The following is a 16,040-nucleotide window of genomic DNA, read 5'->3' as shown; positions in this document are numbered from 1 at the left end:
ATTTCGAGACACTGAACTTGGATTCGCAATTTCCACTTGACGATGCCACGTGCAAGGATGATTTGCTCATAGCTCAGATGCTTCAAGATCAATTTGATCGTGAAGCCGATGCCATGTTGCAAAGTGAAGAGCGCCACAAGAATGGGACCAGTAAAGTGACCGTGTCTTATTCCAAGTATAAAATGATCCCGCCCCATGACCTGTGGGATGAAAGTGAGGAAGAAGATGATTATCTTACTCAAGATGACCGGAAGAGGGATTGGGATTGGTATGAGACGCAGGACAAGGATATGGGCGAGATGCCACGATGTGGATACAAACAAGTGGATGGGAAGACTATCACCAAGCATGATAGTGAGCTCAGCCAACGGAGCAACGGCCGACGAATCATGGAATTTCCCCCGGGGATTGATACCGGGGATGGCGGCGGGATCGAAATGAAGCTCTCGAATCAGGTGTACAATAAGATCCGGAACTTTTCGATTAAGGAGGGCAAGAAGAAGCATAAGGTCCATGACAAAGCGGAGAAGTCGACGTCCGAGTTGGCCATCGATCAGGCCACTAAGATAATGCTGTTCAAGTACGTTGATCGTGGGATCTTGGAACGGATTTCGGGCATAGTATCTACGGGTAAGGAGGCTGTGATTTTGCACGCCGAAGGTGGACCTGGACCAGAAGATACCGATGAGCCCATGAACATTCCTCATGAGTGTGCTATCAAGGTGTTCAAGACCACTCTGAATGAGTTCAAGACTCGAGACAAATACATTAAAGATGACTACCGATTCCGTGATCGCTTCTCCAAGCAAAATCCACGTCGTGTCGTTCACATGTGGGCCGAAAAAGAGATGCACAATCTAAGGAAAATGGCCAAACACGGCATTCCGGTGCCCGAGGCCATTCTCCTGAAGAAACATGTGCTTTTGATGGCCTTCATTGGTGAAGACGGGACACCCGCTCCCAAGTTGAAGGATGCTCTCATGGGGTCGGCCGACTATGAACTGGCTTACGACCAGGTGATTAATACGATGAGGAAGTTGTACGAAGAGTGCCATCTCATCCATGCAGATTTGTCCGAGTATAATATCCTATGGCAAGACAAGCAATGTTGGTTCATCGATGTCAGCCAATCGGTGGAGCCCAATCACCCGAATGGATTAGAGTTCTTGATGCGTGACTGCCAGAATATCTCGAGTTACTTCAATCGAGTTGGGGTGCATGATGTCAAATCGCCCACCGAGTTATTCACATTTATCACTGGCTTGCCTCTGAAAGAGGGCCCGGAAGATGTCGGGATTTTGTCTCAAATTCAGAACTTTATCAAGCACGACCAACTCACGAAGAACCAAGATGTTCAAGACAAGGATGTGTTCAACTATTGCTGGGATCAAGCCCAATCCAAGAGCGCCGACTCCGCGTCCAGACCGATCCCTGGTCATCCAGGCAAGCATAGGGCCGCTAATAAATCCGGCAAGAGCCCTCGAAGCCCAAAGATGTCCTTTTCAAAATCTCCCTCCTCTTGGACAAGTGCCAAATCCCCGAAAAGTCCAAGTGGAAAGTCTTTTGCGTCCATGACCGACGAAGAACTGAAGGATATGAAAGACTCCATGTTGAAGGATGGCAACGACGGAGAAGAAGTAGAGGAGGAGGAAAACAGAAGAAAAACAAAAAAGGAGACCACCGTGACCTTCGTAGAACCCAATTAGATGTAAATAATGAACTTCTGAAGGAAGCACAAGTGATGGATGGTTGGTCCATTGTTTTCAATCTGAATCGAATAATCAATCTTTTTTAGTCTATTACAAAACACATGATTAATTAGTTGGTTACTTTTTAGTAAGATGTTGCAAATTTACTGGAGCACGTCCAGTTATCAGATGTCAGAATTTGTGCGATGATGTATGGAATGAAGAGGTGGTGTTGGGATACAAAGGAAAAGGCCCGGTAACTTATCAGCATTAGCGGCCTTAAATTAATATTTCTTCGATCCAGTTTCTCAAAAGGAAAAGTTCTGGTCTTGCTCATCATCAGTTGCAAATTATCGAATATACTTCTGGGACAAGACAAGGGTGTGTGGCCTGCCAGAGCCCAACATTTTTTTACTGGATAAAATTCAAATACCATTCAAAGTTGATCTAAAAAGTTCCAATTGTTTCAAATTTTGAACCCCTTGAAAAGCAGCTGGAAAATTTCTGGTCTGGAATTCGTACGCACATCCATCAAAATCTGTTTCACTCGATGTTTGGGGAGACAAAAAAATGCAGGGGATTGAAAAGTGAAAATATTTCACAATTGCATCAATCATTAGGACAGCAAATCCAGATTATGTCAAAAAACTTCATGTAGGCAATTTCTTTTGAAACATTCGATAAGTTAGTTTGTTGCAGTCGTAGCAGCTTTTCCTAGTGAAGATTTCAATTGCATGGAGACCTTTTTCTCATCAGTTGGAAAACAGGAGGAAGCAATAAAGTATCAATCTGTTGCTCCCTTGAGAATATATTGACACAAGAGAGGAAAAAATAGTCCTTGTTTTTTATGTGACGTATCTTACTAAGAGGAAAACCCTGAAACGCCTACACCCACGCTATTTCAGATGCCTTTTGGAGATAACGCCAGAGATGTGGAGGGCATGATTGATAGCATTGGCTACCGAAGTAAGGAGCCCGCCCTCAGGGATATCTTAACAGCGTTAACCCACTACAGGGGCTTGCAGCCCAAAGTGGAGAAATTCACATTCAATGATGGCATTGAGAAGAGTCTTATCTGTCTGAAGGGCACAATCCCGGTCAATTACCGTGGAGCCACCTACAACATCCCCGTGAATTTCTGGATCTTGGACACCCATCCTCACCACGCCCCCATGTGCTACGTTTGTCCTACCTCCGACATGCAGATCAGAATCTCGCGACACGTGGATCATACGGGCAAGGTGTACTTGCCGTACTTGCATGAGTGGAAGTCGCCCGGGTCCGATTTGTTGGGTCTGATCCAGATTTGTATCATCATATTTAGCGAGCAGCCCCCCGTCTTCGCCCAACCAGGCGGGGCACCGGTTAATCCACCCATGGACCCTGGAGTGGCCTTATCACGTCCAAGTTCCAACACAATCACGGGTGAGCACATTCGAGCCTCCTTGATGAGTGCCGTGGAGGACAAGATCAAGAGGGCGTTACGCGAAGAGTTCACCACCAAACAAGCCGAAATGGAGTCGCTCCAAAGAGTTCAAGAGGAGTTGGAAAACAGACGAAAGAACTTGAATTCCCAAATGGAAATGTCCAATCGAGTTCTGGAAGACATTCAAGTCAAATTGCCCCACTTGAACCAATTGAAGAGTGAACTGGATGCCAACCGCGAGAAAATCGACGAATCGGAGGGGGTGGAGACCGACGATATCATCAAGGTTGTCTATCCCTTACTTTTGCAACTCAGTTCGGCTTACTGCGAAGATGCAGCATTGGACGATTCGCTTTATTATCTTGGTCGAGGTTTGCGTGATGGAGTCATTGATTGCGAGACGTTTTTGAAAGCGGTGAGAAAGTTGTCGCGCGAACAGTTCTTCAAGAAGGTGATCGTACAGAAATGTTCCGAAAAAGCCAAACTAGGCATCTGTGACGACCTAGTGGCTAATAGTTATTAATTTACTCTTCAGATTTTTCTCCCGAGTTATTTACACTTATATCGAATAAATTGAGTGTGCACGTTCAAATTTTTAGCTTCTGTTCTGGTAGAGCGCTTCAAACGGTTCTTCTGCTCTCAAGTCCTCTGTTGAGATTTCCAACAGGAATGAGTTCAACCAACTCCGGTTGAGTTTTCGAAAAGTAGACTAGTATTCGAACTCTGTTAAAAGACTAACGGAAGAAAGAATTTGAAGCGAATGGTCATGAGATCAAACTTTAGACAGACCCCGAGTAACGAATTCGCGTCGATCAACCGTACCGTGAAATTTAACAAAAACACTTGTTAGGTTTCAAAAGATTTATTCCTCCATTTTAAAATTAAATCCATACGAAAAAAAGAGTCATCGGAAGTTAAACGCGTTTGAAGACTTGGGTGCATACAAGGTCGCCTCCGACAATCTCGATAGTCTGGATGACTTCGTCACCCTTGAATTCTCTGACCGTCTTGGTGCTCTTTTCGCCCTCCTTCTTGGCAGTTTGCACAGAAATGAATTTGTCACCATCCTTGGTCACAAGGGCACGGACTTCGCGACCATCAGGAGTGGTCTCGTCAAACTCCTCGCCCAACTTGAATTTCAACTCCATAGATTTGATGGCAGTAGAGGTCTTGAAGGACCACTCCTCACCCTCTCCGGTCACCTGAAATTTGATCCAAAAAAAAAAGATTTAACAAAATGAACAAGAAAATTGTTGCAGAAAGGGCCGATGGCAAATGCACCGGAAAATGGCTATTTCTATGGCTTTGAACAGCTTGTCGTATCACACGGCAGCCGTTCCGACATATAAACATTTCGCTTCAGCTTTCTCCAACTTTGACTAGAAGAATTTCAAAATACAGTATCAAACCGCTGACGTCAAACTTGTCTTAAAGCGGGTTCAAAGTCGACTTCGAAAACTTTCACTGGAAAAGTATGGCTATTTCGAGAACACACCTACTCGAAAGTCTCATATGAAAAGTGTCAAGACATTAAACTCCCTGTATTACTCACCTCAAGAACCGGGCTGGACACGGTGGCAGCCTTTCGGAGTAGGTAGTTCACATTCAGAGCCTTCAGGAGCTCTTCATAGTTCTCAGCAGAAGTGCGTTGGTATTTTCCTTGATAAGACATGGTTACTTGAAGGGTTTAAAAGGATGTCGGTCGAGGAAATAAAGCTTCGATAGAAGAGTTTAAACGAGAGACTCTGAACGGTAACCACCCAGGATGAGGACTGCAACGAAATCTCGCACTTACTCGATCAACTCAAGCGCAGTATTCAGCCCCAACTCATCGGTAGTGCTCCTTCTCCCAGTTGTTCCTCTTAGGAGTGCGCCCAGCTTATTCTGCCCCTCCCCTGCGGATCTTCTCTAGAGAGATGCGCCTGGGACGAGTGCTCTTGCTTGAGACAGTGCCATATGGATGCTTGACCATTGTATATTTTTGCATTCATGTATCCAGAGGTGTTGTTAGAATTTGTTCAAGCCATCAGTTTGCCTTTGAATATTGCTCCAGAACTTCTCCCAATGTGGAGGAAATGCGCACGGAGCTTGCAATTTCATGGCTTGTGGCAGTGCCGGCTTTTGCAGTTTCCCTCAGTTGCTCGGAGAAGAGGATAAGCGGCATGACGAGACAGGACAAGCCATGTCTTTCTCGTCAATGCAATTTGAGTACTCCACGTACTCTCCTATCCTACCAATGGCGTTGTTCTTGCCTGCTACATCCACCAAGACCAACGTTGTCCATTCGGGTTGGGTCGCCAAAATGGCGTGATACTGAGCCCTCCGCGCCTTTAGTTACCCCCTCCTCCTTCCTTCTTTTCGTTTTCCTCGTGGTTGAGAGACAATTTCTCCCATTTCGACTGTTGTAAGCGGAGACCCTCCCCAATAGGAGTTCTGGAAGGTTTTTCTAACGATCTTTGAGAACTGATTGTCTCATCTGGTCACAGCAGGTAACTTGACCGTCCTGAAATAGATGTGGCATCTATGGATGATCTCACGCTTGTTCATCAAAAAAGCGACAGCAATTTCTTTTAAATCTCATGTCAAAACACGATTTGTGCTTCTTCGGCTACTTGAACGTGCAAGTTTGATGTTTTTCGTCGAAAAAGGGCTAAATCTGTCGACTTGAAGAGATAATTCCTTGAACCGGTTCTCCATTTTCGTCGCTCCAGGACAATCTTGTTCCAGTATTTCTCTAACGGCGCCTTGAGACTGCACCACAACAACTTGGCCCCATGAAATAGTTAGATAAATACACCAATCCTCCCCCCCCCTTGCCGTGTTTTCTCTAGACAAACACCCTCAATTTAGTATGATGTAGTAATCCTCTCACTCATATTGACGGAGGAAGGTTCATTTAGTATCCAATTTTCCAATTTGGAACACGCTTGCTTCGTCATCTTTTTATAGTGTACATGTCTCACCAAATATCTTAGCATCATGTGGAAAAAACGGTCCCTTTTCAGCAACACATTCTTGTTCATGATGGGAATGATGACGAGTCAGTTTTGAGTGTGCCATTTCTCAGGCAAAAATATCCAAAGGGAAAACACGGGCACCGAGATCGAAAATGTAAACGGGTTTGAGGAAACGAGATTGATTTATGATTGTCCAGACAGACACATGGAAAAACACACTTTGGGTAGTCGTAGTTGTTTATGTACACAGTGCACTGCATGCACTGAGCGGAAAACAGGATTTAATCTCACCCTGTACTACTGGAACTGCATCCATAAGTCCTTGAGAAAGCTCCAATTATCGCTTTTAACACGTCGTCCTCAGTTTTTGTTACAGATCTTCAGCTATGACCGACACTATGGCGACATCTGCCGAGACGCTCACAAATGGACAAGATCAAAAACCACCAGAGAATGGGAATAGTCACGTGGATGCTGATGAGGAGGATCCCATCATTCATGAGATCCCCGTGTTTCTGGCCAAAAGTCTGGCCCAGCAATTGTACCTTTTTCAAGTATGTATATTATTAGAAATATGACAATTATGTTTGAATTTGGATAAACATTTGCCTTAATTAAATTACATTACATACCAGGAGTTCAAATGTAAATTATAAAAATCACGAAACTATTTCAAATGTAATCTACGGGGAGTGAGAAAATGTTTACTTTTATAGAAAAAATATTTGAAGCGTATTTTCTACCAAACAAGAGAAGATATTGAATTAAGCGCTGATAATGAGTTAAATGTTTGACAAATGTAAAGAAAATAGATATCGCGTAAAATTTGCGTACATTTTTTGCCATGAAACCTCTCACATTCGAGACTAGTGCAAAATATCTTAAAACAATGATACTTTTGGAAGCAGAATATTTGTAACTTGCCATCCATCTGCCTGTGGAGCCAAGTTGAAATTTTCCACAAATGTCTTCCAATTACTAAATTGCACAAAACTCGCACCATTGCGGCAGAGAGTAATTTCATACGTTCATCGGTAGAGCTTTTTGACATGATTCTTTCTATTTCTAGGGCTTCAATAGAAAATATTCCCATTAAATCATTCAATTTCGCCCAAAAATGCATCTTTGTTTGGTTTGTTTCAGTATCCCGTTCGACCCGCACACATGTCTTACGACACGACGACGGTCCTGGATTCCAAGGTGCGACCTCAACAAAAGCAAGTTGAACTGGCCATGGCCTTGGACTCCAAAGGCACCAATTACGACGAGTCCAAGGGCGAACAAATTGCCATGAATGTGGATGGAACGATGGGAACACGCGAAGCTGAGGAGTTGGTCTTTCCCTCAGGTAAAGTTCTGGATCTCCAAATTGTTTTCGAGTGTCTTGCCATCAAGTCGACATTTGAGGAAAAAACACGTTCAGTAAAACGATTGTGTTTTTATATGATTATTTAGAAACTAATTCAACCATCTAGTGTATGAACTTGTAATACGTATTTATGGGGAAATGAGCGTCGCGTGATAACGAACAAAGAAGAATGGCAAAACATGCGCTCATCTGTTTAATTGGAGCACTAAAGTCGTTAAAACAGAGAATCCAAAAAGTTGGCAGAAAAACAAAGTCAATTTTTAAAGTGTCGGTGAACTCACTAAATTACAATTGGAAATTGCAATTACGAATTGCTCCTAACCTACGTAATTCAATTAGTAATAAATAGAGTAACGAATGATTCATCGCCAAATCTTCAGTTGCAAATCGATTTCATCTCTTGTTGTTGGATCGAAAAGTTTGATGCAAATCAAGTTCACGCCAATTTTTTACCTTTCCGAACCTTAATAAGCATAGTAAAAGATATGTTTCAGTCAGCGATAGCGAGTTTTTTGCTCTTGGTCATTAAAATGGGCAGTTCTGGCCGTGAACAGCTCATTTACCATGCCGTAAGTTGTAGTATCGGCCGTAGATCGGCTTCAAGTAAAGTATGACGTCCAACATTTGAACCACGGCGCCGTTTCAACAGTAATGACTTTTATGATATTGGATTTTGAGCGGAAAAGGGGCTTTGAAGACATGAACTAAGTACCGCCTAACAAGGTATTGAAAATCCATACTTTTAGCCAATTCAAAAGGATCGATTGTCCCAATTGCTTTGCTTCCCAAACAAGTTTTTTTCCCTTTCCCTCAGGCGTGATGGACAAGCAATTGCTGGCCTCTGCCAAGGCCGTGCCCAACGCCTCTCGTTACGCCGTGGGCATTCTCGGTGGCAACGAACTCCATATCACGCCCCTGGAAGCCGTTCTCCAGTTACGGCCTAATCTCGGTTACCTCGACAAATCAGATAAGACCGCCAAAGCTGAAGGCCGAACTTTGGACGATCCAGACGATCCTCAGGACGACAAAGAAGAAGAGGTCGAGGCGAAACCCGTGACGGTTCGCTTCGCCAAATCCGGAACGGATTACGCCAAGAAACAGCGGGAAAAATCCTTCGCATTTCAGCAAAAGAAGAGCGAAGAGGAACCCTGGATTCCAACCCGGTTTCATCACGTCAAATCCACTCAATGGGAACAGGAGTCTCAGAAGTTGTTTTGCCGGAAAATGGACGACGAGATTGCCTCCCTGAATCAGACGCCCAAGCAATATCTTGAGGCTCTGGTGACTGATCCATTTAGCGATGAGATGAAAGTCAAGCAGGAACTGGATCCTTAAAATACACGCTATTTTATTTACGATGAAAATGCTGTTTGAATTTACTGACATGCAAATCATCCGTGGCTTTATCGCCTCTTTGTGCGTTCGATTGGCTCGAGTCGGCACCGAGTCCAATGACTTTCAATTCCGGCACATCCCCAACTACCACGGTCCTTTGCGTAATAACCTCCTCCTTGGGCCTCTTGGCCTTCACCGGCGGTTCGATCTCATCGATATCGATTTTGAATCGGTCCGGCACTTTAAAATTGACCGCTAGATTACTCGGAACAAATTCGGAAGGACGTTTTTTCTGGCGAGCTTCCGAGGCCCATTTCTTTTTAGCGGACTCGGTGGCTTCAATATTTCGGATTTTCTCTTCTATCCCTAAATCCACTTCAGGGATGCCACTCAACATTTGCGAGGATAACATATCTTCGCTCTTGCTGAAAGTGGATTTCCGCAGATTCTCGGGCAAGGACAGAAGAGCTCGATCCTCTGGGGTAAGGAAATTCAGGCCTTGGCCTTCGGAATCATCAGTCTTGCCACGGCGACGCTCCATTTCGGATTCGATGAATTTCTGCATCTCTTCGTCTTCATCTCGAATCCGTGTCTCTTTGGAGAATTGCGTGCCCACCATGAGATCCTTGTTCTTGCCGTTCAGGACATCCTCTTGTGGCACCTCCCCATTCTCGATGGCCTTCGCCGCTTTGGCCTTTCTTAAGTCCAAAAGCCCGCCCGTTTGGATTTTGAAAGGGTCGTTGTCCACGGCGGTCATTAGCGATTCCTCGATTTTGGTCAACTTCTGGCCAGAAGCTAAAGTGATATTAGAGATACCCGACGACCTCTGACGGAGCTTCTGAAGCTCCAAGGTCTCGGCCAGGATTAAGTTGGGTTCGGGCGGGTCAAGTTGGTCATCCTGGGCACGATCTTCATCGTCATCATCTGAAACTCGGCGACGGAATTGTTTCTTTTTTCGATTGATGGACTTGAACTTGATTTTGGGGGCCTCATTGGAGCCCTCGTTACTCATATTTATGATTGAACTGGGAGAGATATGAAAGAAAGAGGGTCCCAGGAATGTGAGGTAATGGACATGCACAACGTTGATTGTTATTGTCGTACAAATAGGTAGGTTGCGTGTATAATCCTGAAACGTAACACCAATCTGCAGTGATCTGTGGCGACTGAGTTTAAAATCACCCACTCCCTCTCGATTGAGGACGTTCTGAAAAACCTTTCGGATCGCCTTTTCATTTGATCATTAACCTTCAACAGCACTATCTGCATTAACTGCTACCAAAATGATGCTTTCCATTCCATGTCTTGTTCTTTGGTCCGTATCGCGATCACACACTAGTTCATAGTTAGAATGTGTTATGAACTTGATAATTATATAAATGAAATAGGCAGTGTCTGGTTACTTAGTCATGATAGGCTCTAGAAACCCTTTTCCCCCCTATGGGGCTTCCAATAAAACGTGAGTGCGTCTTATTGTCTTCAGGGTTTTCTGCGTGCTTTCTCAACCAAGGTTGAGTGAATAAAGTTGTGTTAGTTCATTCGTTCAAACTAGAGCACTTTGGGAGAGAGGAGTCGCTCCAACCAAGCCATTTAAGATATTGTTTTGAACATATTATGAGCACATTGTAATAGTATCTTTATTGTGACTCTTAGTCATGTCATGTTGTAAAAATCTAAAGGAAAAATGGTGTGTAAGCATTATACAGACTGTAAAATGTGTAAAAGATACATGTCAAAAATGGTAAAAGCAATAAAATAGTTGACTAGAGAGTGATATCACAGTGAATTTGGCTAGAATTGTTTCAGTGCACAGGAAAAAAGTGAAGCTAGGTGTTGAGCCAAACTACTACCCTTGGTTAATTTGTTCAAACAAAGCAATTGAACAAGCCACGAACCCACTGGCTCCTGGAATTCAAAACTTTGTTTCGAGAATCAGGTATCTAAACCTGTTTAATGATAATCCACATTGCAGCCCCAGCCTCAGTGCCAGTATTTCAGACTTTGTTATATGCTTTGATTCTATCAACTAGCAATGATTGAAAAAAGCTGACTTAAAGGGGTGTCAATTTCGTCATTTTACAAAAGAGTTCAAAACACAATAAATAGCAGTTCATGCCTGTTTTTTAACTCTTACATCAAATGAAACTAATCTAAGAATTCTTTTTATTATCTGTTTTGGTCTCGCTATATAATATTTTAAGAACCGTCAGAGCTGTGCTTGTTGACCATCAGTCTAGTTTCCAACATGATTTCATGCATGGAATTCAAAATCATTGAACCACTTAAGAGTTGGTTCTTTTGAAGATCTTCTCAGATCAGATCTAAACTTCAACTCAACTGAACTCAAAAAGTTTTGCTCGAATAACGAAATCTTTGGTCACAAAACCCTCCAAATAATCAGTCGTTTTGACACGGTAACTGCAACATCGTTCCACAGTCAGCTTTGCCAAATTTCATCACTTCAGTGCCAGTGGGCCAACACATTTTCTGGCTTGTTAGGCTTGCATAACCTGATCTCGGGAAAACAAAGGCCCACACATTGATGTTTATTCTCCAAAAATTAAACTCTCACTTTACGGTAGTGGGCAAAAATGGATTATCCACGAATCTGGTCCCAGCATTGTCAGATACTTCAGCCAACCTGGCCAATTAGAGTTGTTGTTGGTACTCAAGTTCTTGAGTTTCCGTAGAGTCCTTCTCCCCCCCCTTTCAAGGCAGAGAAAGTGTCCAGAGTGTCTGTAGGGCGGGTTCGAACCAGGATATGAACCCGGAATCCCCTGCCAGGGCGACCGCATTCACCCCGCTCCAAGTCCGAGGACGATCCACCAGCCTGAAACGCCCCGTCATCCATTCCTTGTTCCAGGAAGACCCCGAAGAAGTGCCATCTGTTCCTCCGCCCGCCAAAAGGTCACTGCTACGGGTGGAGGACCCGCCTACCCAGGGTAAACGGCTCAGAGCCGAAGGTATTTTCTTAGCGGAGCAAGGTCGTTTTTGGCAAGCCATTCATTTGTGGAATCAGGCCCTGGACATCCTGCCCCAGGATGTGAGACTACTAGAAATGAAGGCTCAAGCCTTGATCCAAGTCCATGAATGGGAGCCAGCCATTGAGATTGGTCGCAAGGTCACTCAGATCGATCCTTTGTGGTGGGAGGGCTATCAGACCTGGGGTCGAGCCTTAGTGGGCGGTGGGCGAGTCCCGGAAGCCCGTTGGGCGTTCTCCAAGGCAGCATTCTTGAACCCAAGCGATCGAGAACTACGTATCGAGGATTTGCTTTGGTCACAGGAGTTATATCGACATTGGAAAGCGGAACAAGAGGCACGCCGCCCAGTGACTGAGATCTAGCATCATGCCTGAAGCCACGGATCATGTCCCGGATGTGAAACGGGTCTTCAAACCCCGTCGACTTCCCTCCCAAAATATCGTGGATCGGTTTATGTCCCGTGAACATTATGGGATCCATTTCCGACGCAATGCGTTGGATACAAACCGAGGGTTCTACACCAATGTTTACCCGAACTACACCATCTCAAATGTGGAGAAACCCAATTGCTTCTTGCGGAAATTTACGCCCGATGGCAAGCGATTCATTGCCTTCTCGCAGAATCAGACCCATCTCGAGATCTACTTGTACAAAGGACCTTCGGCCATGAACGAGGCTGTGTGTGAGTTGTGGGACTCAGATTTCCTGCTGCCCATGTTCTGTCAAGATCCGGCTCAAGCACCCAATATTCGAAGAGTGGCCTTTGAGCGGTTCTTCACCCTGGAGCATCTAGTGCTTTTAACGCCCTTGGGTCAAGAGCAGCTCAATCGGGAATGCTCCTTGTTCTCCGATGATGGCGAATATGTGATAGTGGGTTCGGCTTGCTTTCTGTCCGATGAGCAGCATCCACCCATGTGGCGAACTCATCAGAATAACGAATCCGTGGCGCCCAATCCTCGACACGCCTTGGAGGATTATACCCTCCATAGTATCGAAATCTCGGAAGGTTTCCTGGTGGATCGGGTCTCATTCAAGGCCGATAAGATCTATTTGTCGCACAATCAGGGCCTCTATTTGTATAAGGACACGTTAACTGTGCTCTCCGTGCAACACCAGACGATTCATGTGTTCAAGTTCGTGATGGGCAAGTTCGTTCCGGTCCGAAAGATCGGTCGATTGATCTACGAAGACGACGACTACTTGCTCTCACACACGCTGACTTCGGATCAACAAACGTCTCTGCCCGGAAATTTCACCTATCGTCCCTACCGGGAACAGACCATCAATCTGCTCAAGCATCGAATTCTAGCCCATCTATATCGCAGAGCCGTGGCGTTATCCCATCTGGACAAATCTCCGTACGAGTTGAGGAAGTTCTACATGTACTTCGATCAGATCAAGGCTCTACGCATGTGGAAGATCCAACTCTTGGATGAGGATCACGTGCTCATAAAGTACTCGAGCGAAGAGGTGGTGACTCTACGCAGCGGGGAGCCCAACTCACACGCAGCCTTCTTCGTGGTCTACAACATGACCACCACCGAAGTGTTGTCCATGTATCAGAACAACTCTCCTGAACTGGTAGACATTTGCGAGAACTTCACCGACTTCTTTCGGAACTCCAACCTGAATCTGGTCCACGGCGAGTTCCGGTATGCTCAACACACGTCTAGTCCGTCGAACAATATCTACGCCCAACTAGTCCACCAACGGTTCAAACAGACTATTATCTCGGCCAAGAACGGCGGGATCAACGAGGCTCGGAAACGGGTTTTAGCGCAATTGCCCATAAGCGCTCAATCCTATTCCAGTTCGCCTTACCTCGACTTGTCTTTATTCAGCTATGACGAGAAATGGATCTCGCTCATGGAACGCCCCAAGGCGTGCAGTGAACTACCCATTCATTTCTTCGGTCGTGAGAGTGGGATCACCAAGTTCCGGATTTATCCAGGACCGCTGGAACGGCCGAATACAAACAGCTCGGCCCGAAAATTGGTGGCCTTTATCTTCCATCCCACCGATCCATTTGCCATTTCGGTCCAAAAGACCAACTACGAATATGTGGTCAACTTTCATGTGAGAAAAGCGCCTTTTTCGAGCAAGAAGTCGTCCACCCAGCGATCAGGGTTGGATCAAGTCAATCTCCCGGATTACTTTCGAAGTCGTCAACAAGCGGGTCAAGCCAATTCCTCCGACCCTGCCTCACTTTGAATGATTAGTGACAAGAGAACTAATCACCATTCACCAATAACGTACTCTAACTCATTCCTTCAGACCAAGAGAGTATTCCATTCAGAAAGCAGACTTTTTTCGTCACTCCCCACGTGATACGAGAGAACCCAGTGAACAAATAAAATCTACCCCACCTGCATTGCATGTGTTTAAGCACTTGCCGAGAGCCATTGACGATGATAGTAGTAACTTCTGACTGATCTGCCTATCTATTTCTCTCCTAGATTTTTCCGCCATGGAATCGTGCTTCATCTGTGGGGTGCGAATGGGCCGAGGAAATCAACCCACCATCGGACGACATGAGCGTATGAGTAAATTAGTGTCAGTGAGCCATACTGTGAATCAATCCAGTACCGTGATCATCTCGGATATCCTGTCGAGAATCCTCAAAGAGACCATTGGTCGCGAAGAGACCATTTGTCGGATCTGTTTCAACCTTTTGAACGACATTGATTACCATCTCAAAGAAGCTCAAGAGAAAACCGACGAGATCACGGATAAGTTTTTGGACAAGGGCAAAGATCCTTTGAACTACAAACCCGCTCCCATTGTCACCACGGAAAAGGAATCTCCCCCAACTGCATCCACGAATAAAACCAGACGAGGACATCGAAAGGCCAAAAAAGAGAATTCTCCCAAAGTCGTTGTTCCTTCGGTTGAGAAACCCGAAGATCTCTTTGAGGATGAGATGTCCGTCAATACACTAAATAAGAACAAGCAGAAGATTCTTTGCCATGTTCTCAATCCGAGTAAAAAGGTCAAGCAAACCTCGTCCCCAGACAAGGTCACCACCCCCGCCCTCCCTGACCCGCCCCGATTGTCATTGAACCAGCCCATGGAAGAAGAAGAATTCGAAGACCTCGAAGAATCCGAGGACGATTCCGATCCGGATTATTCGCAAGCTCATGAAGCCCGAAATGCGTCGGGCAAAAAGCGCAAGGGCAAAGAAAATCGCGACGATCATGAGCCCGTGAGTAAAAAATCACGCAAATTCAAGGCCCCGCCTCCCTCTCAGGAATTGAGCACGGTCAACTTGGACGACCTGGGCGACATTCTGACCACGCCCAAAGCCTTCTTCGCGAAGAAAAGTGAGCCTGTGATGAAGTCCGGAAAGAAAGCCAGCAAGAAATCCATCCCCGAGGAATTGATCAGTCCTGAAGAATCTCAATTAGTGGGCGAGGACGAGGAGTTGGGTTCGACTCCCGGCGTGACTTGCCAAATCTGCGGAAAAATGTTCAAAATGAAGAGCAACCTCCACCTTCACATGGAACGGGTAAGTCCAAAAGGCCATTTATTGCAGGGACTAATTCCACAATAAGTCTGGTTTGAAACTTATTTCCAGGTCCACATGACCAATCCTGCTTTGGTGGCAGTGGACGAGAGGCAAATACCAGAGACTCACAAATGTCACTTATGTCCACGAGAGTACGTTAAGGTCCTGCGTTTAATGCCTGGAGGCGAACCTGCTAATTCTTGGCCTCTGTTTTAGATTCACGAACGAGAAATCCCTGACTGTCCATAAATCTGAGCACAGTGCAGAAGCTTTGGAATCTCGATCTATGACAGTGAATGTGAAAGTGGTGAAGCCTCCAACGGATTCCGAGGTCAAAGCGACATGTCCTCAATGTCACAAGACCTTCCGACGCCATTTTAACATGAGAATACATGTTGACAGAGTAAGTGATATTCTCTAGAGGCTTTGATGGCTTGAGTATTTTCATTTAATATTTTCGCCTCTGCAGGTCCACAACAAGTTAAAGAACTTTCCTTGTTCGAAATGTGATAAAAGTTTTGCCACCAACTCGGATCTGAAGCAACATATGAACGTTCATGGAGATGGCCGGGTTTTGAATTGCGAGGAATGCGATCGAACGTGAGTGATTCAATTTTTACGCACTAGTTTTAGGGGAACATTTTCAGGCTTTTCACAAGGGGAAGTGAAAGAATGTCGTGCTCAAGATTTCTAAAAGTGGCCTCTCTCCAACGCGTTTAGTTGTCAAGGATTTTGCCAAACAGACTTCTTCGCTAACTTTTTAACCATAAACTTTTCAC

The 16,040-nt window shown here is 45.1% G+C and overlaps 7 protein-coding genes across 15 annotated transcripts in view; 5 read left to right on the top strand and 2 right to left on the bottom strand.

Moving 5' to 3' along the window:
* LOC131892694 (serine/threonine-protein kinase RIO3-like) overlaps positions 1 to 1,807 on the top strand; it is a 2,048-nt gene extending 241 nt beyond the window's left edge. Inside the window, exon 2 of the mRNA XM_059242519.1 lies at positions 5 to 1,807. Within this exon, the coding sequence (XP_059098502.1) occupies positions 5 to 1,706 (1,702 nt within the window). The 3' untranslated portion in view covers positions 1,707 to 1,807. The remainder of the gene's footprint in view (positions 1 to 4) is intronic.
* The window catches only part of LOC131893388 (tumor susceptibility gene 101 protein-like), a 10,456-nt gene extending 1,652 nt beyond the window's left edge, over positions 1 to 8,804 (top strand). Inside the window, exons 1-4 of one of the 9 annotated variants that reach the window (XM_059243387.1) lie at positions 5,031 to 5,518; positions 6,448 to 6,625; positions 7,215 to 7,419; positions 8,255 to 8,804. In XM_059243387.1, the coding sequence (XP_059099370.1) occupies positions 5,031 to 5,518; positions 6,448 to 6,625; positions 7,215 to 7,419; positions 8,255 to 8,775 (1,392 nt within the window). In that variant the 3' untranslated portion in view covers positions 8,776 to 8,804. Of the gene's footprint in view, positions 1 to 2,593; positions 3,707 to 5,030; positions 5,604 to 5,946; positions 6,226 to 6,435; positions 6,626 to 7,214; positions 7,420 to 8,254 lie in introns of those variants that run through there. The other 8 variants (XM_059243386.1, XM_059243390.1, XM_059243389.1 and 5 more) reach the window with 8 other exon arrangements.
* On the bottom strand, positions 3,958 to 4,916 carry LOC131893392 (fatty acid-binding protein-like). Its single transcript, XM_059243399.1, has 2 exons — positions 4,667 to 4,916; positions 3,958 to 4,316 (listed from the first exon to the last, which is right to left on the bottom strand). Exons 1-2 carry the CDS (start codon positions 4,784 to 4,786, stop codon positions 4,029 to 4,031), a joined length of 408 nt encoding a protein of 135 aa, XP_059099382.1. The 5' UTR covers positions 4,787 to 4,916; the 3' UTR covers positions 3,958 to 4,028.
* On the bottom strand, positions 8,769 to 10,249 carry LOC131893389 (splicing factor C9orf78-like). The gene has a single exon (XM_059243396.1). It carries the CDS (start codon positions 9,785 to 9,787, stop codon positions 8,789 to 8,791), a length of 999 nt encoding a protein of 332 aa, XP_059099379.1. The 5' UTR covers positions 9,788 to 10,249; the 3' UTR covers positions 8,769 to 8,788.
* Positions 10,250 to 11,326: 1,077 nt separating this feature from the next.
* On the top strand, positions 11,327 to 12,118 carry LOC131891037 (tetratricopeptide repeat protein 33-like). Its single transcript, XM_059240520.1, has one exon. The coding sequence runs from the start codon at positions 11,537 to 11,539 to the stop codon at positions 12,116 to 12,118; it is 582 nt and encodes a 193-aa protein (XP_059096503.1). The 5' UTR covers positions 11,327 to 11,536.
* Positions 12,119 to 12,122: 4 nt separating this feature from the next.
* LOC131891006 (DET1 homolog) lies at positions 12,123 to 14,213 on the top strand. Its single transcript, XM_059240486.1, has one exon. It carries the CDS (start codon positions 12,123 to 12,125, stop codon positions 13,965 to 13,967), a length of 1,845 nt encoding a protein of 614 aa, XP_059096469.1. The 3' UTR covers positions 13,968 to 14,213.
* A 10-nt stretch (positions 14,214 to 14,223) lies between these two features.
* The window catches only part of LOC131891016 (zinc finger protein 391-like), a 3,304-nt gene continuing 1,487 nt past the window's right edge, over positions 14,224 to 16,040 (top strand). The window contains exons 1-4 of the mRNA XM_059240497.1: positions 14,224 to 15,261; positions 15,331 to 15,413; positions 15,478 to 15,664; positions 15,731 to 15,861. Coding sequence (XP_059096480.1) covers positions 14,224 to 15,261; positions 15,331 to 15,413; positions 15,478 to 15,664; positions 15,731 to 15,861 — 1,439 coding nt within the window. The remainder of the gene's footprint in view (positions 15,262 to 15,330; positions 15,414 to 15,477; positions 15,665 to 15,730; positions 15,862 to 16,040) is intronic.

The sequence above is a fragment of the Tigriopus californicus genome, chromosome 2 (genome assembly GCF_007210705.1).
Source record: "Tigriopus californicus strain San Diego chromosome 2, Tcal_SD_v2.1, whole genome shotgun sequence".
Taxonomy (NCBI): domain Eukaryota; kingdom Metazoa; phylum Arthropoda; class Copepoda; order Harpacticoida; family Harpacticidae; genus Tigriopus; species Tigriopus californicus.
Note: the sequence above shows the minus strand (reverse complement) of the source record. Positions and strands in the feature narration are given on the sequence as shown.

Bases quoted from the DNA above. Each gene is read 5' to 3' on its own strand.
- LOC131893392 (XM_059243399.1), bottom strand. From the start codon at position 4,786: ATGTCTTATCAAGGAAAATACCAACGCACTTCTGCTGAGAACTATGAA. The intron at 4,317-4,666 runs GTGAGTAATACA...ATCAAATTTCAG, and splicing joins TGTCCAGCCCGGTTCTTGAG to GTGACCGGAGAGGGTGAGGA.
- LOC131893389 (XM_059243396.1), bottom strand. From the start codon at position 9,787: ATGAGTAACGAGGGCTCCAATGAGGCCCCCAAAATCAAGTTCAAGTCC.
- LOC131891037 (XM_059240520.1), top strand. From the start codon at position 11,537: ATGAACCCGGAATCCCCTGCCAGGGCGACCGCATTCACCCCGCTCCAA.
- LOC131891006 (XM_059240486.1), top strand. From the start codon at position 12,123: ATGCCTGAAGCCACGGATCATGTCCCGGATGTGAAACGGGTCTTCAAA.